Below are 12,206 nucleotides of genomic sequence, written 5' to 3'. Positions count from 1 at the left end.
ATGGAACGCGTACATCTGAAGTGCTTTCGCCCGTTTGTCCTTCGTCAACTTTTTCTTTTTCGCCTTCTTTTTCTCCAACATCACCACTACGTCGAGAAAAACCAAACTAAAACAGACTCATTTCCCTGGAAAGATTTTGTTACATACCTTCGCGACAGAAGAGGAATCCAAAATGGCGTACTTCAATATTGCACCATACCACGTGTGTTTATAGTACCCAGACCTCCTCGGGAGTTCTCGTGATCCAATATGGCGGAGAATGCGAGAATAGCGTAAAATTTGTCTTTTTAAGGCGAGTTGTCATTGTCATTTGGCTATTTTTTATCATTATCATAATTTTTACACACTTTTTTCCATTTAAGCCTTTTAAGCATAAAATTTGCTTTCCAGTAAAGCCTAAAATTTACTTTCCAGATCGGGTAAGTATTTTGGTTCATTTTCGTTTTTTTACTTTCCAAGAAGAAAATTTACTTTCCAGTGGAAATCAGGAGAGTGTTAGTGTCGAGCCCTGACTGTCCATTAAAAGGAGGTGTCTGTATTATAAAGGTTTCCCTAAGGGGAGGTTCGGCTATATTATTATGAACTAGAAACACGAAAATTGAAGCAGTACTGATACGTTATAACAGTCAACCTACCATAATCGACATTCTCAGGTTCCCAATTGTTTGATAACCAAAAGAATGGTGTCTGCAAAAATTGAAAAAAAAAATGTCTTGTTATGTTAAATTCTCCCAACTAGTACTATAACAGATGTATGGAGACCAGGAAGGAGAATTAAAAAAATTTATAAGTGCTATCAACATAGGGTCTTGTAGTACCAGTCAAATGCAAGATGACAGTCACTTGTCGGTTGAAACTTGAATGAGTAAACTTAATCCTTGACCCTTGAAACTTGAAAACTTTGGGTATCAAGTCTCAAGTTGACAGCTTTGAGTCTTGAGTTCAAGCTGAGTGAACTACATGTACAGCTGTAAATCATTTTCCTCTATGAACATCCCTATTAAGATTCTGGAAAAATCCTTTGAGTATCTGAAAACTTGATACTTCAACTGGTTTGAAGGGTTGTCTAGAGTGAAAAGCAGTGAGGTGGGCGAGCCATTTCGGTTAGCCTTAATAACACTTGGGTTAGCCTAAGCAGCACTTCGGTTAGCCTTCTGTTAGCTTAGGTATCTTGCAGTTAGCCTATTTATTTAGAGTAATGTATTGTGTAATGTAAAACTTTATTTAGACACAGAAAACTATCAGTTACATTAAGCTAAAGTAAAAAAAACTAAAACTAATTACAACTGCTTTACATGATTTCCGTGTGGGAATCCGATATATCAGCTACCTTCTGCCTCGAATACCTCCCTGCCTTGCCTTGCATGCCTTGCACATTTGTAAGACTCAGTTTCAATTCTGGAAAACTTTGAGGGTCAAATTTTGAGTCAAGCCAGCTGCAAACTTACATTTGACCAGTACTGTAAGGTATACTAAGTGTTTCCCCAAATACTGTATGTTAAGTGTTACACACCTGAAATCTGTAATATGAAGCATCATCTTTGACCATCAGATGATGATCAGTAATGGAAAAGATATAACCATAAGCTGCAAGTAGAGAAGCCAAGTGAACTGCCGCACCTGAAGAGAAAATATCCATTGTTATTACCTGAGAGCATGTACTAATTTTCAGAAATCAATGCATGCAAGGAAATTAAGGCCCAATATACATCCTGTACAATATTGCATACAATGCACAACAACTGAATTGCAAATTATGCAGTGGAATCCCAGTAGGGGTCATTAATGGTCTATCGAAATTTTGCAGTGCTCGCAAAATTACACTTCTGCTCGGAATGCTCGCAATATTTTAGTGGGTGCTTGTTTGCTCGTGCTCGCATATTTTTTCAAGTGCTCACATGCTTGGTTTTTATTGGAGGTAGCATTTTGAAAAGTGCTCGTTGCTCGCAAGACTATCTTTTGTCAATGCTTGCGCTCACAAAGAAAAACATGCTGCTCGCATGCTCGCAAATGCTCACAAAGACCATTCGATACCCCTCCCAGTTACTCAAACCTCCAAGGGAAACGAAAATTGGTTTAAGAAATGGCTGTGACATGAACATGGCCCGCAGATGAGCGCAATTAAATTCAGTATACATAAGCATGCACCATAATCCAAAAGTGCATTCTGGTAGCATGAGCAAATTGCTTCGCCAGAAAATTCCTTTTTTTTGCATGGGTTTTGATGTATATTTCCACCAACAATGTTATAAGACAATATTGGTTCACACTTTTAGCTGTGCACTATCGAGTTATGGTGCACTTGGAAGCTAGAGTTGCTCTTGGCTATCATCTCAAGCAACTCTTACACTTCTTTCGCGCTCCCCAAACTTCCCATGTGCACCATAACTCAATAGTGCATGCTAAAGCATGAAAGAATTGTTAATTACCTATTATAGGAAATTAACGCTTGTGTTAATTATTATAATAAGGTATTTGAAATTAACGCGACTTAAATTAGCGCGAATTGAAGGAAAAACTACTTCCCAATAATGGAAATTAACGCGAAAAAGGGGGCAACATTTCAAAATGAAGGAAATTAACGCGACATACACAACAAGAACAAGTTTAGTTCAACACTTGTAGGCGTATAATCTTAAACAAAAACAATGTTCATGGTACTTTTCCCACTTTGAGCGTTCTTCGCAGTATCAATGATAATGGCAAATAAAATTACGCTTTTTCCTTGGAGTCAAGAACGTCTGGACTGTAACGAGAAATTGGGGCCAAAATAATGGAAATTAACGTCATGGAAATTAATGCTCCACTTAATTAATGGTGCGGAAATTAACGTTAACAAAAATTAACGCGACTTAAATTAACGCGAATGTTTGAAATTCGTGTTAATTTTATGACGTGTTAATTTCCTATAATAAGGTAGTCTGCAGTCTGCAAATGTCAGATACTGCAAGAAATCAAGTGTTGAAGAAATCAGGATTCCACTTAATGTGTCTGCACCTAGGAAGTTGTGGGCTGAGGTAGAATCAACTGATGTGTTCCTGCCACAATTTGCTCCAAGCACAACAAAGGCCTTGCTGACAAGGGGGGATTTGAACACTGGGAAGTGGGATTTGAAAAAAAAAAAATGGGCTGGGAAATGGGGGGGTTGGTGGGTGATTCCCTGAATGACTCTTCTCTGAATTATAAATTATAATACAATTTCCCATTTCATACTTTATGCTCGTTGTTGAAAATTGAAAGAAAATTGTAAACAGAACATTTTTTGTTGCAATTCTGTATTTTTGTACTCAGCTGTCACTGTTTTTTGGGCTGTGTGGCTTGTCAGAATTTGTCCTGTAAGGGCATCACAACAATTATTTTTTCTTTTTGCTGAACAACCCCATAATGATAATAGTCAACCAACTTAGTTGTAAAAGTCATGAAGTGTGTCTCATACCTCTGTCTTCAATAGAAAGATTGCTCATTACCCAGTCAACAAGCTCACTGCCTATGAAAAAATAATTAAACAACAAACTATCAGAGAGATCCATTTAAAGAAAGGGGTTTAATTTTTGCGAGTATCCATTAACCGTATTCCTTATCCCTCATTTTGTAGTGCCCATTTACAAAGGGGGGGGGAGTGGTGGCCTAATGGTTAGTGCACTGGACGCCAGATCAAGCAGTCTGGGTTCGATCCCTGGCTGGGGTCATTGTGTTGTGTTCTTGGGAAAGACACTTTACTCTCACAGTACCTCTCTCCACCTAGGTGTATAAATGGGAACTGGTGAATTCAATGCTTAGGAGTGACCTTGTGATGATTTTCCTTAGATTATTTGTATTTTTTAGGACTCTTCTGTAAACCTGTGGGAGGCTTAAGACACTTAACTCTCATAGTGCCTCTCTTCACCCAGGTGTATTTGTGGGTACTGGCAAATTAAATGCTGGTGGTAACTAGCATCCCTTCCAGGGGGGGGGGGGTGGGGAGTAGAACTACTTCTAGTTGCTTCATGTAACAGAAACCGGGATAAGCTACGGCCTGATGGGCCACTAGGCTCGTATACAGACTTTATCCACCTTTTGTAAAACATTTGTAGTGGAGGCATTACTCATTAAAGATTAAAATTTATCATTATCCCTCACCTGTAAAGACACTTGGAATCTTGGACATGAAGCTCTTTACTGTTCTGATAGGCACCCCATTTTTTTCATCTTGCATCTGATGAATAAGTTTCTCCATCTAAGCAAGAAAAAACGGAATTTCATTATGTTGTTATCAGTATAGGCAAAGTAAAGTCTGCATTCGGATATGTCTACATGCATCGAAGATTGAATTACATGTACAGTCAACTCTCTCTGAATGTACAGCTCTATAAGATAGACACCTCTTTAAGACGAACACCTGGTGTTTGTCCAGTCCCAGCCATTTTTCAGTCTTTTTACTGCAAAAAACTCTCTAAAACAGACAGTTAGAGCCAATCCTCACGGTGTCCATTTTAGAGAGAGTAGTTGACTGTAGAATACTGAGAGTGTTGTTTTTTGTGGAGGGAGGAAAACCAGAGAACCCAGAGAAAAACCCTCAGAGCAAGGACGATAATCAACAACAAACTCAACTCACATATGGCATCGGGCCAGAATCAAACCTGGGCCACATTGGTGGGAGGCGAGTGCTCTCATCACAGCACCACCCCTGCTCCCCCAAATTGTACAGCGTATGTCCCTGTGTTCTTACTGAGCTATAGAAGCATTTAATGTGCTCGACTGCATTTCTCATTCTTTTAAACTTCCTCTTGTATTTCTACTTACAAAGGAATAGACAACATTTTCTGCGAATCTATTGAGTTTTAAAAACATAAGTGAAAACGCTGTGGGAAAACAAGACACAGGAAAGTGTTTTCAAGTTTCAAGTTCGGGGTCCAAGTTCAAGTGTTTCAAGTTCTCCCTAAACTCTCACAAGTGTAGTGTTTCTACAACTCGCCAGACCCAGAGAAAATGTTTCCTATTTCTTTTAGGAAACACCAAGAAGTGAATAAGGAAAAATCACTCATTACTTGAATGTGATGATCAAAAATTTAAATTCTTTTTGCTTGAAAATGCAAAATCTTACAGGGTGTTTTCTAAAGCTAGATAAAAACACAGAAAATGTTTTCGTATCAATTTAGGAGGTAAAATAAACTGCTTTTAAAAATACTTTAGACTGAACAGCTGACATCACAAGTAGAAACTAACCCACATCACCTGTTTAGTATATATTTCAACATAAAATAACAGCAGTGCTGTGCTCTAGGAGAGCCCGGGTGCCACAGATGACATACTTTTGTCTTAGGCCAACATGTAAAACTTTACTATCATGAAAGCTTTTAAGAGCTGCACCCAACATTTCTTACATAAGATCCTTCAGGTACATAAGAGCCTTTAGGAGTGTACAATAAAATTTTATCTTATCTTTTTATCTTACTCTGCAATAATATTCTAAGAGCACACATTTGAAAACAGCTTGCCATATCGCATATACAGGAAATCTTTACAACAAGGAAATGTTGCAACTTTGTGATGCAGTTTTGTAATATCTGTTTTTGACACTAAATTGTTGTGATTTTGGAAAGGTGTTAAATTGGTTCAAAGAAAACACCACAGATTTTCCTTTCTTTTCTTGCAGTTTTTCTTTAAAAAAAAGAAAACATATTTTTCACAGCTATTTTATCGTGTTATAGTAGGTAGCCATACCCACCATCCTGTTTTTCCTCCGTGAATGGATCCCAGGGGGGTTACTCAGGATTTTAAGTGACAGCGATGATTGGATGGGGGGAAAAATCAGGACCCCAAAATATCCCTAGGGCTTCCAATTTAGCCCAAATTAATGATCCTTAATCAAAAATTGACCCCTCAAAAATTGACAGCAAAACACATTTGTTTCTACTTTATTTGCAGAGCTACTAAGACAAGGCACTACCAGGAATCTTTAGATTGTTTTTAATGCCCAAACATCCCTACTAAAATCAAAAAAATACTTGCCAAATTTTCTACCCTCAAAAATCCAAGAATCGAAAATTTCAAACCCAAAAAAATCGTTCGATCATCCCTGTCACTTAAAATCCTGAGTACCTGCCTGGGGGGGATGGGAGGGTGAATATTCAGTTTTCAAACTAGCAATGGTATATTGCAATTCCTGAGTTTTGATTGGTTAACAGGTAATGGTACATGAGCTCATATACCATTGACCACAAATACGGTAGCCGATACGCATCAACGAAAACAGCTGGGGAGCTCAAATATTGCAACTCTTTGGGCGTTTTTTGATAAAACAATTATAATAATTCCACTTGTGCTTGTTGGATATGAGATCATTATAGGCAACTCGGCGCTTCATGCTCTATTGGCTATCCAACGTGGCTTGTGGAATAATTGTTAAATACCATTGCAACTACTATCAACTATCGTTATACTATTACCGCAGTATTACAATGATATTGCAAATGATCAGAATGACCTTAATAGTCACCTTTATGAACAGATGACCAATACAATTTGCCTTATCACTGTAACATTCCCAGCCAGGGGAGCCGCGTCTTTTCAGTTAGCCAGAACATTTACAACAAAGGATTTCCAATCAATTACATAATATCACGGCAGTGAAAAGTTAACTTGATGAAATAAAATTAACTCATAAACAATCACAACAAAGAACAAAAGATTGCAGGATTTGTAAAAAGTTACACTCAAATACAGTAAATCCCTGAATTTTGTCTGTGGTAGAGTCTGATCTGATATGTAAACGCGTACTTAAATTGCGTCAGTAAAATTGTGAAATAGTGATTCTTCAAATTTGCTCTCAAGATATAGTGTAACCCATTGCAATATAGGTTTATTGGAATGTCAAATAGCGAATATGTCCTTAATATGAAATGTGTTAAAAACGAAAAAAAGGAACTGGTCGGTTTCCTTTTTATTTCTTCTGTACAAAAGCTTGTTTGAATTGCTGTAAGATGAATCCTACTGTTCTTGATTTTCCATAATGATTTAACCTAACACACACAGCTGTAAGCCAGCGAAACCAAAACAAGGAACGAATATGCAAAGTATTTATACCTTTGAACAGCCTCCGTACTTCAAAATGTGTATCGCAACGCAAAAGATATTTTAAAAAATCCCGAAGGAAATTAAAAAGGATTAAAATCATAATGACGTTCTCCATTATTTTATAAAAACACTCCTAGTGGAATAAAATTGAAGCAATTGCTGCAACGATAGATGGAAAAGTGAAAAAGCTGTCATGTCAAACAGTCGCGTTTATTGCTCAATACGGCCTTTCAAGCAGGACTTTCCTAATGTTCTAAAAATAATATAAAAAAATTTCAAACAGACCGACCATGTAAGATAAGAAAAGGCGTTGTGAGCACACGGCATAGAACAGCAAAATAGAGATATTTTCTTTGAAAGGACGGTACGAAATTTCATTATGCATGGTCTTAGAAACAGAAATATTCATAAAAGGTTGCATTCAAAATTCGCAGCCGCCAAAATCTGCCGTCTTTCTTCAGATGTAAAGGCTTCTTTGCTAAAGTTTTATACACAAGGAGCTTTCAAGGCAAAAGCACTTGAACAACTATGAAATGCCAGTTAACATGCCTTCTTAGGATAGAAGCTTAGTGCTTCAATGCAGAGCGTCTTTGAGGTAAAGTCGGGTATTGGAAAACGAAAGGTTTACGCTTCAACATGCTAATTGTAGAAGTTTCCCTGAACCGAGCTATCAGACAAATAAATTATTTAAAGCATTAAGTTAAATTCCCGCATCCCTGCCTCGATTGCCATAGAAAAAAAATATTCCCCACCTTCTTGCACACGGCGGCATGGTGTGGTTGGTCTTCGCCGATTACGCCGTCTCGATCCGAAAGCGGCCGGTCCTCCATATTCGCCAAGCAAATCGAGTCCCGCATTCATTCCAGGAGTTCTTCCAAGACAACGTTGAAAATGACCAGGTCCATATCTTGGCTAAGTTGTAAAGTCTCCGCAGCAAAAGTAAATACGAATGTCTGAAGAAATCGCGGTTTTATATTGACAAGAATTCCCTCGCTTCGATGCGGGTCACTTTTGACCAATGGTCACATCCATATGCAAAGAGCCCTTTAGTCAAAACAAACAACGCAGTGAATTGAACAGTTCGCTTTCGCAATACTGAAGAATATTCGTCCGTTGGCCGGTTTTCATTCGAAACGTGACGCCGCGGAAACGAACAATATTTCGAACGACTGATCGAGGTACTTGCGAGCTAGGAGATGGCCTAACATGGAGGATTTGTTTACTAATGAACCCAAGCAGACACCTGGGAAAATTGCACAACCTCGCGCGCCAGTCATTAATTCCCCCAGGGGTCACCCCAGGGCAATTGACCAGGGATCAGGGACCTAGGGGCGGGGAATCGAATTTGATGAGACGAATTAATTATTTATTTGCAGAAAAAATTTCCTTGTTTTCAAAGCTATTTACAGAAGAATAAAAGAAAAATAGAGAAGAAAAAATGTATCAGAGTAGGGCACTTCATTTCACGAAATTTAATCGCTTATTAGACCTTCCATTTTGCTACGCTGATCTTTGCTCAGGCACAGTTAAAATTATGGGTCACGCCTGCAGAAATCGAAAGAACAATATAAACAAATTCAAGTGCGAGGTCTCTTTAAAGAAAGTTTGAACGTTTTAAAAATTTGAAATTCTCGCCGGAGAGATTTGTATGGAAAAAAGTTGCTGATAAAAGATCCTTATAATAGTTATAACACAAAATTTCCACGACATATCAATTTCGCGATTTTGGAAGATTGCTTTGTTTCATGGTGGCATTTAATTTTCGCAAATTTTGATTAATTTGTTTAACCTTTGTTTTACTAAATAAGCCAGTTTTTACTCACGTGACATCACTGAATCGAACGAAAATGATGTCGCGAAAAAATCGTGTATTAAATGTTTTAAAGTTGAAACAAAGCAAATTGATTGCAAGGCTATTCAAAGTTTTATCTTTTCTAATTAAGCTTGCCTAATGTCTTTAAATCTCATTTATATGAAACTTCAAATGCTTATGAATTTGGAAACTGAAATTTTTTTTTGAGAAGGATAAACTTTTGGTTTGTAGGAAAGGAAGTCGTATTTGGTTCAAAATTTCGTTTTTCTTCGAATTTTTTAGGGACAATCATTCCAGTCAGAAGGTTTACCCTACCTGTGAAATTTTTACATAAACGGGGTTATGCATTAGCCCTTTATAAGTTGGAATTGGAGTTTTAACACTCTTGAATGTTTCACTCCGCTGCATATATCGAAACATATCCGGCAATGAAGCTAGAATTTACACAATCTATCCTTTCATTCGAACAAATTTTGGCAACTTTCACATTTCAACGGATACAGTGTCGATTTTCGTTGTTCGAAGACATTTCCTACCTTTCTTAAGTGTGGTATGTACGTGAAAGCACCGTTTGAACGTCTTTTTACATGCCATGGTTTGCTGGCTTTAGACACTCTTCGTTCCATCACACTGATAAATCCTGCCTAAAACGCACACTTAACCATAGTTTTGCAATTTTGAATTTTGACCGCTAGTTGCTACGATATTTGTTCCTTTTCTCGCTCAGCTTCGAAGCTCGAAAGCGGTAATTACTTACTTTCTTTTACGCACAAGTCACGTTTAATTATAGTTATGTTCTCTTATTGGCTCTTAGCCGGTCTGTCGTAAAATCACCGTCAGTGCCCGACACCTTTGAAGACCAAACCTGCCAGGAGCTATTAGAGGTGGCTGTATTCGCACGCTACCGACACTCCAGTTAGGTTACTTTTTGCTCTTTTGTCTTTTGTAAATTTGAGTAAAACGCCGTTAATCTGACCATATAAGAAACTGACTGAGTTTTTGGTCGGGCCAAATAAAGGTCGCAATCTCGATCAAGGCGAAGAAGAGAGACCCTGGAACCGATGTTGGTCGATTGCATTGCATAAACTCGTTTCCAGGGTTTCTCTTCTTCGCTTCAGGGGCGGGAAGAAGAGAGGGAAGGGAGCATAACTCATAATTAAAGTTAAAAGCGTGGCAAAGGCTAAGGCAGCTGGGAGAACAAATAAGTAAACTCAGCCATTCAGAATGTCTTATTTCCTGCCCATAGGTTTTTATTTTGGAGTGAAAAAAAAAAAAAAAAAAAAAAAATAGGCAAAAAAAAAAAAAAAAAAAAAAAAAAAAAAAAAAAAAAAAAAAAAAAAAAAAAAAAAAAGGGAAGAAAAGGGGGGAAAAAAAGGGGGGGGGGGGCACAATTTTTTTTTTTTTTATTTTTGATTGGTTGAGAAAATGGCGCGAGATTTTTAAGCCAATCACTAAGCGTAGTAATGCAAAACCAATGCAAACGCAATTTACTTTCGACACTCAAGTGAAAACCGCTCTATTTTTAAGTACTTGAATCAGCTACAATCAGCCTCTTAGCCCGCAAAGCCTTGGCGCGAGAAACAAGGGGGGGGGGGGGGGGGGAGAATTTTAAATTAATTCGATTTCTTTTATTGGCTGTTTAAAACAAAGAATTCTTGAACGGAAGTCAAAAGCGCAACGACTCTCTCATAGAATCTAGGGCTGGAAATCGTGTGTCCGCAGAACCCTTCGTTTCTCGTGCCAAGGCCCTACCGGCTAAGAGAAACGAAAAGGGCTATGGGGACGAGAATGTTATAAATATAAAGTCGTGTGCTGTCTTATTATCCAAGCTTGCTCAGAAGCGTATTGGGATAATATTGACCCTCAGTCTTTTCTAACACTGCACCAGGAGGGCGTTTTCAAAACGTTCCGTTTTCAAATGCTAAGAAAACGCCGTTTTTCGTGTGGACGGAAGGGCAAACCAGAGGGAAAAAAACCTTTACAAATTTATCCAAAAACGAGCCTCAGCCTTGGTTGAACATCTCGTTGACTGACAGAGCCCCTTTAAGCTGAGTACTCTAAAAGAGTTTCAGGTAATTACCATGGAATATTACACGCACAATTAATTGACATAAGTTTGATTTCAATAGTTTATTTCTTTTCTTTTTAAACTAACAATATATTTCAACATTTCAAGCTACTAACCCAAAACCAAAGCGGGAAAGAATGATTTGTTGAAAGCTGTACTACGACAGGCGATACGATTTCAAAATAAAAATGGTTTAATTTCTTTGGAACGTATGATTGTGGAACAATGCCTGCATTCTAAAAGATAGCGTCTTTTAATGAGGTACTGTTTATTATGCTGTACGAGGTGGTTCTAACTTTCAAGCCTGTGGATAAAACCCTAGTGTGTGACCATTCAAATGAAAGCTATTAGCGTTCTTTCTGAGGTACTGTTCACTATGCTGTACAGGGTGGTCCTAAAATAAAGTCTGTGGACCTAACCTTGGTGTGTGACCATTCCACTGAAAGCTACTAGCAGTACTTTCATGTGGTACTGTTTACTATGCTGTACAAGGTGGTTCTAACTTCTAAGTCTGTGGATGAAACCCTAGTGTGTGACCATTTCAATGAAAGCTACTGACCAGTACTTTCACATGAGGTACTGTTTACTATGCTGTACAGGGTGGTTCTAAAATTCAAGTCTGTGGACCTAACCTTAATGTGTGACCATTCAAACGAAAGCTACTGAGCAGTACTTTCATGTGGTACTGTTTATTACGCAGTACAAGGTTGTTCTAACTTTTAGGTCTCTGGATGAAATCCTAGTGTGTCCGTGACCATTTAAATGAAAAACTATATATTGAGCCGTACTTTCATGTGGTGCTGTTTATTATGCTGTTCATGAAAGGTGTATTTCATTAGAAGTTCCCAAGATTAAACTGGGTTTGTGACAAAATGTTTGTGACGTCCTAAAAGTGTCTCAGTATATTTTCTAAAAGTTCAATTTGAGAAAATATGAGTAACGAACAGCACCACAGAAAACATTGCTTAAAAGATAAAACCACCATAGCAAGTATTCTAAAACTCAACCCCATTCTACCGAGGCTGAACAAAAAAAAATAAAATATGGGCCAAAACGGTTGTCGTTTTATTCAACACTTTGTTCATGGGTATTGTAGCTTGATCATATATCACAGCATCAAATTTATTTATTTATTTTTACAATGTACCCTATCTACACCCTAAACTCTTTCTACATCCGTATTATACAATTTTATACATTTTTAATTGCATGTGACTCACCGAAGCGAGCTATAGTATAAAATCGCACGTAAAAAAGAAAATATTCAAA

General features: G+C 37.8%; 1 protein-coding gene across 4 annotated transcripts in view; it reads right to left on the bottom strand.

Moving 5' to 3' along the window:
• The window catches only part of LOC144630361 (regulator of G-protein signaling 7-like), a 74,659-nt gene that overhangs the window by 15,511 nt on the left and 46,942 nt on the right, over positions 1-12,206 (bottom strand). The window contains exons 2-6 of one of the 4 annotated variants that reach the window (XM_078488722.1): positions 7,809-8,245; positions 4,120-4,216; positions 3,437-3,487; positions 1,514-1,620; positions 636-687 (exon numbers count right to left, since the gene is read on the bottom strand). In XM_078488722.1, the coding sequence (XP_078344848.1) occupies positions 636-687; positions 1,514-1,620; positions 3,437-3,487; positions 4,120-4,216; positions 7,809-7,913 (412 nt within the window). In that variant the 5' untranslated portion in view covers positions 7,914-8,245. Of the gene's footprint in view, positions 1-635; positions 688-1,513; positions 1,621-3,436; positions 3,488-4,119; positions 4,217-7,808; positions 8,286-9,405; positions 9,600-12,206 lie in introns of those variants that run through there. The other 3 variants (XM_078488724.1, XM_078488723.1, XM_078488721.1) reach the window with 3 other exon arrangements.

The sequence above is a fragment of the Oculina patagonica genome, chromosome 11, assembly GCF_052425735.1.
Source record: "Oculina patagonica isolate OP01 chromosome 11, crgOcupat, whole genome shotgun sequence".
Lineage (NCBI taxonomy): Eukaryota > Metazoa > Cnidaria > Anthozoa > Scleractinia > Oculinidae > Oculina > Oculina patagonica.
The sequence above is the reverse complement of the archived record's forward strand: the minus strand, read 5'-3'. Positions and strand labels throughout refer to the sequence as shown.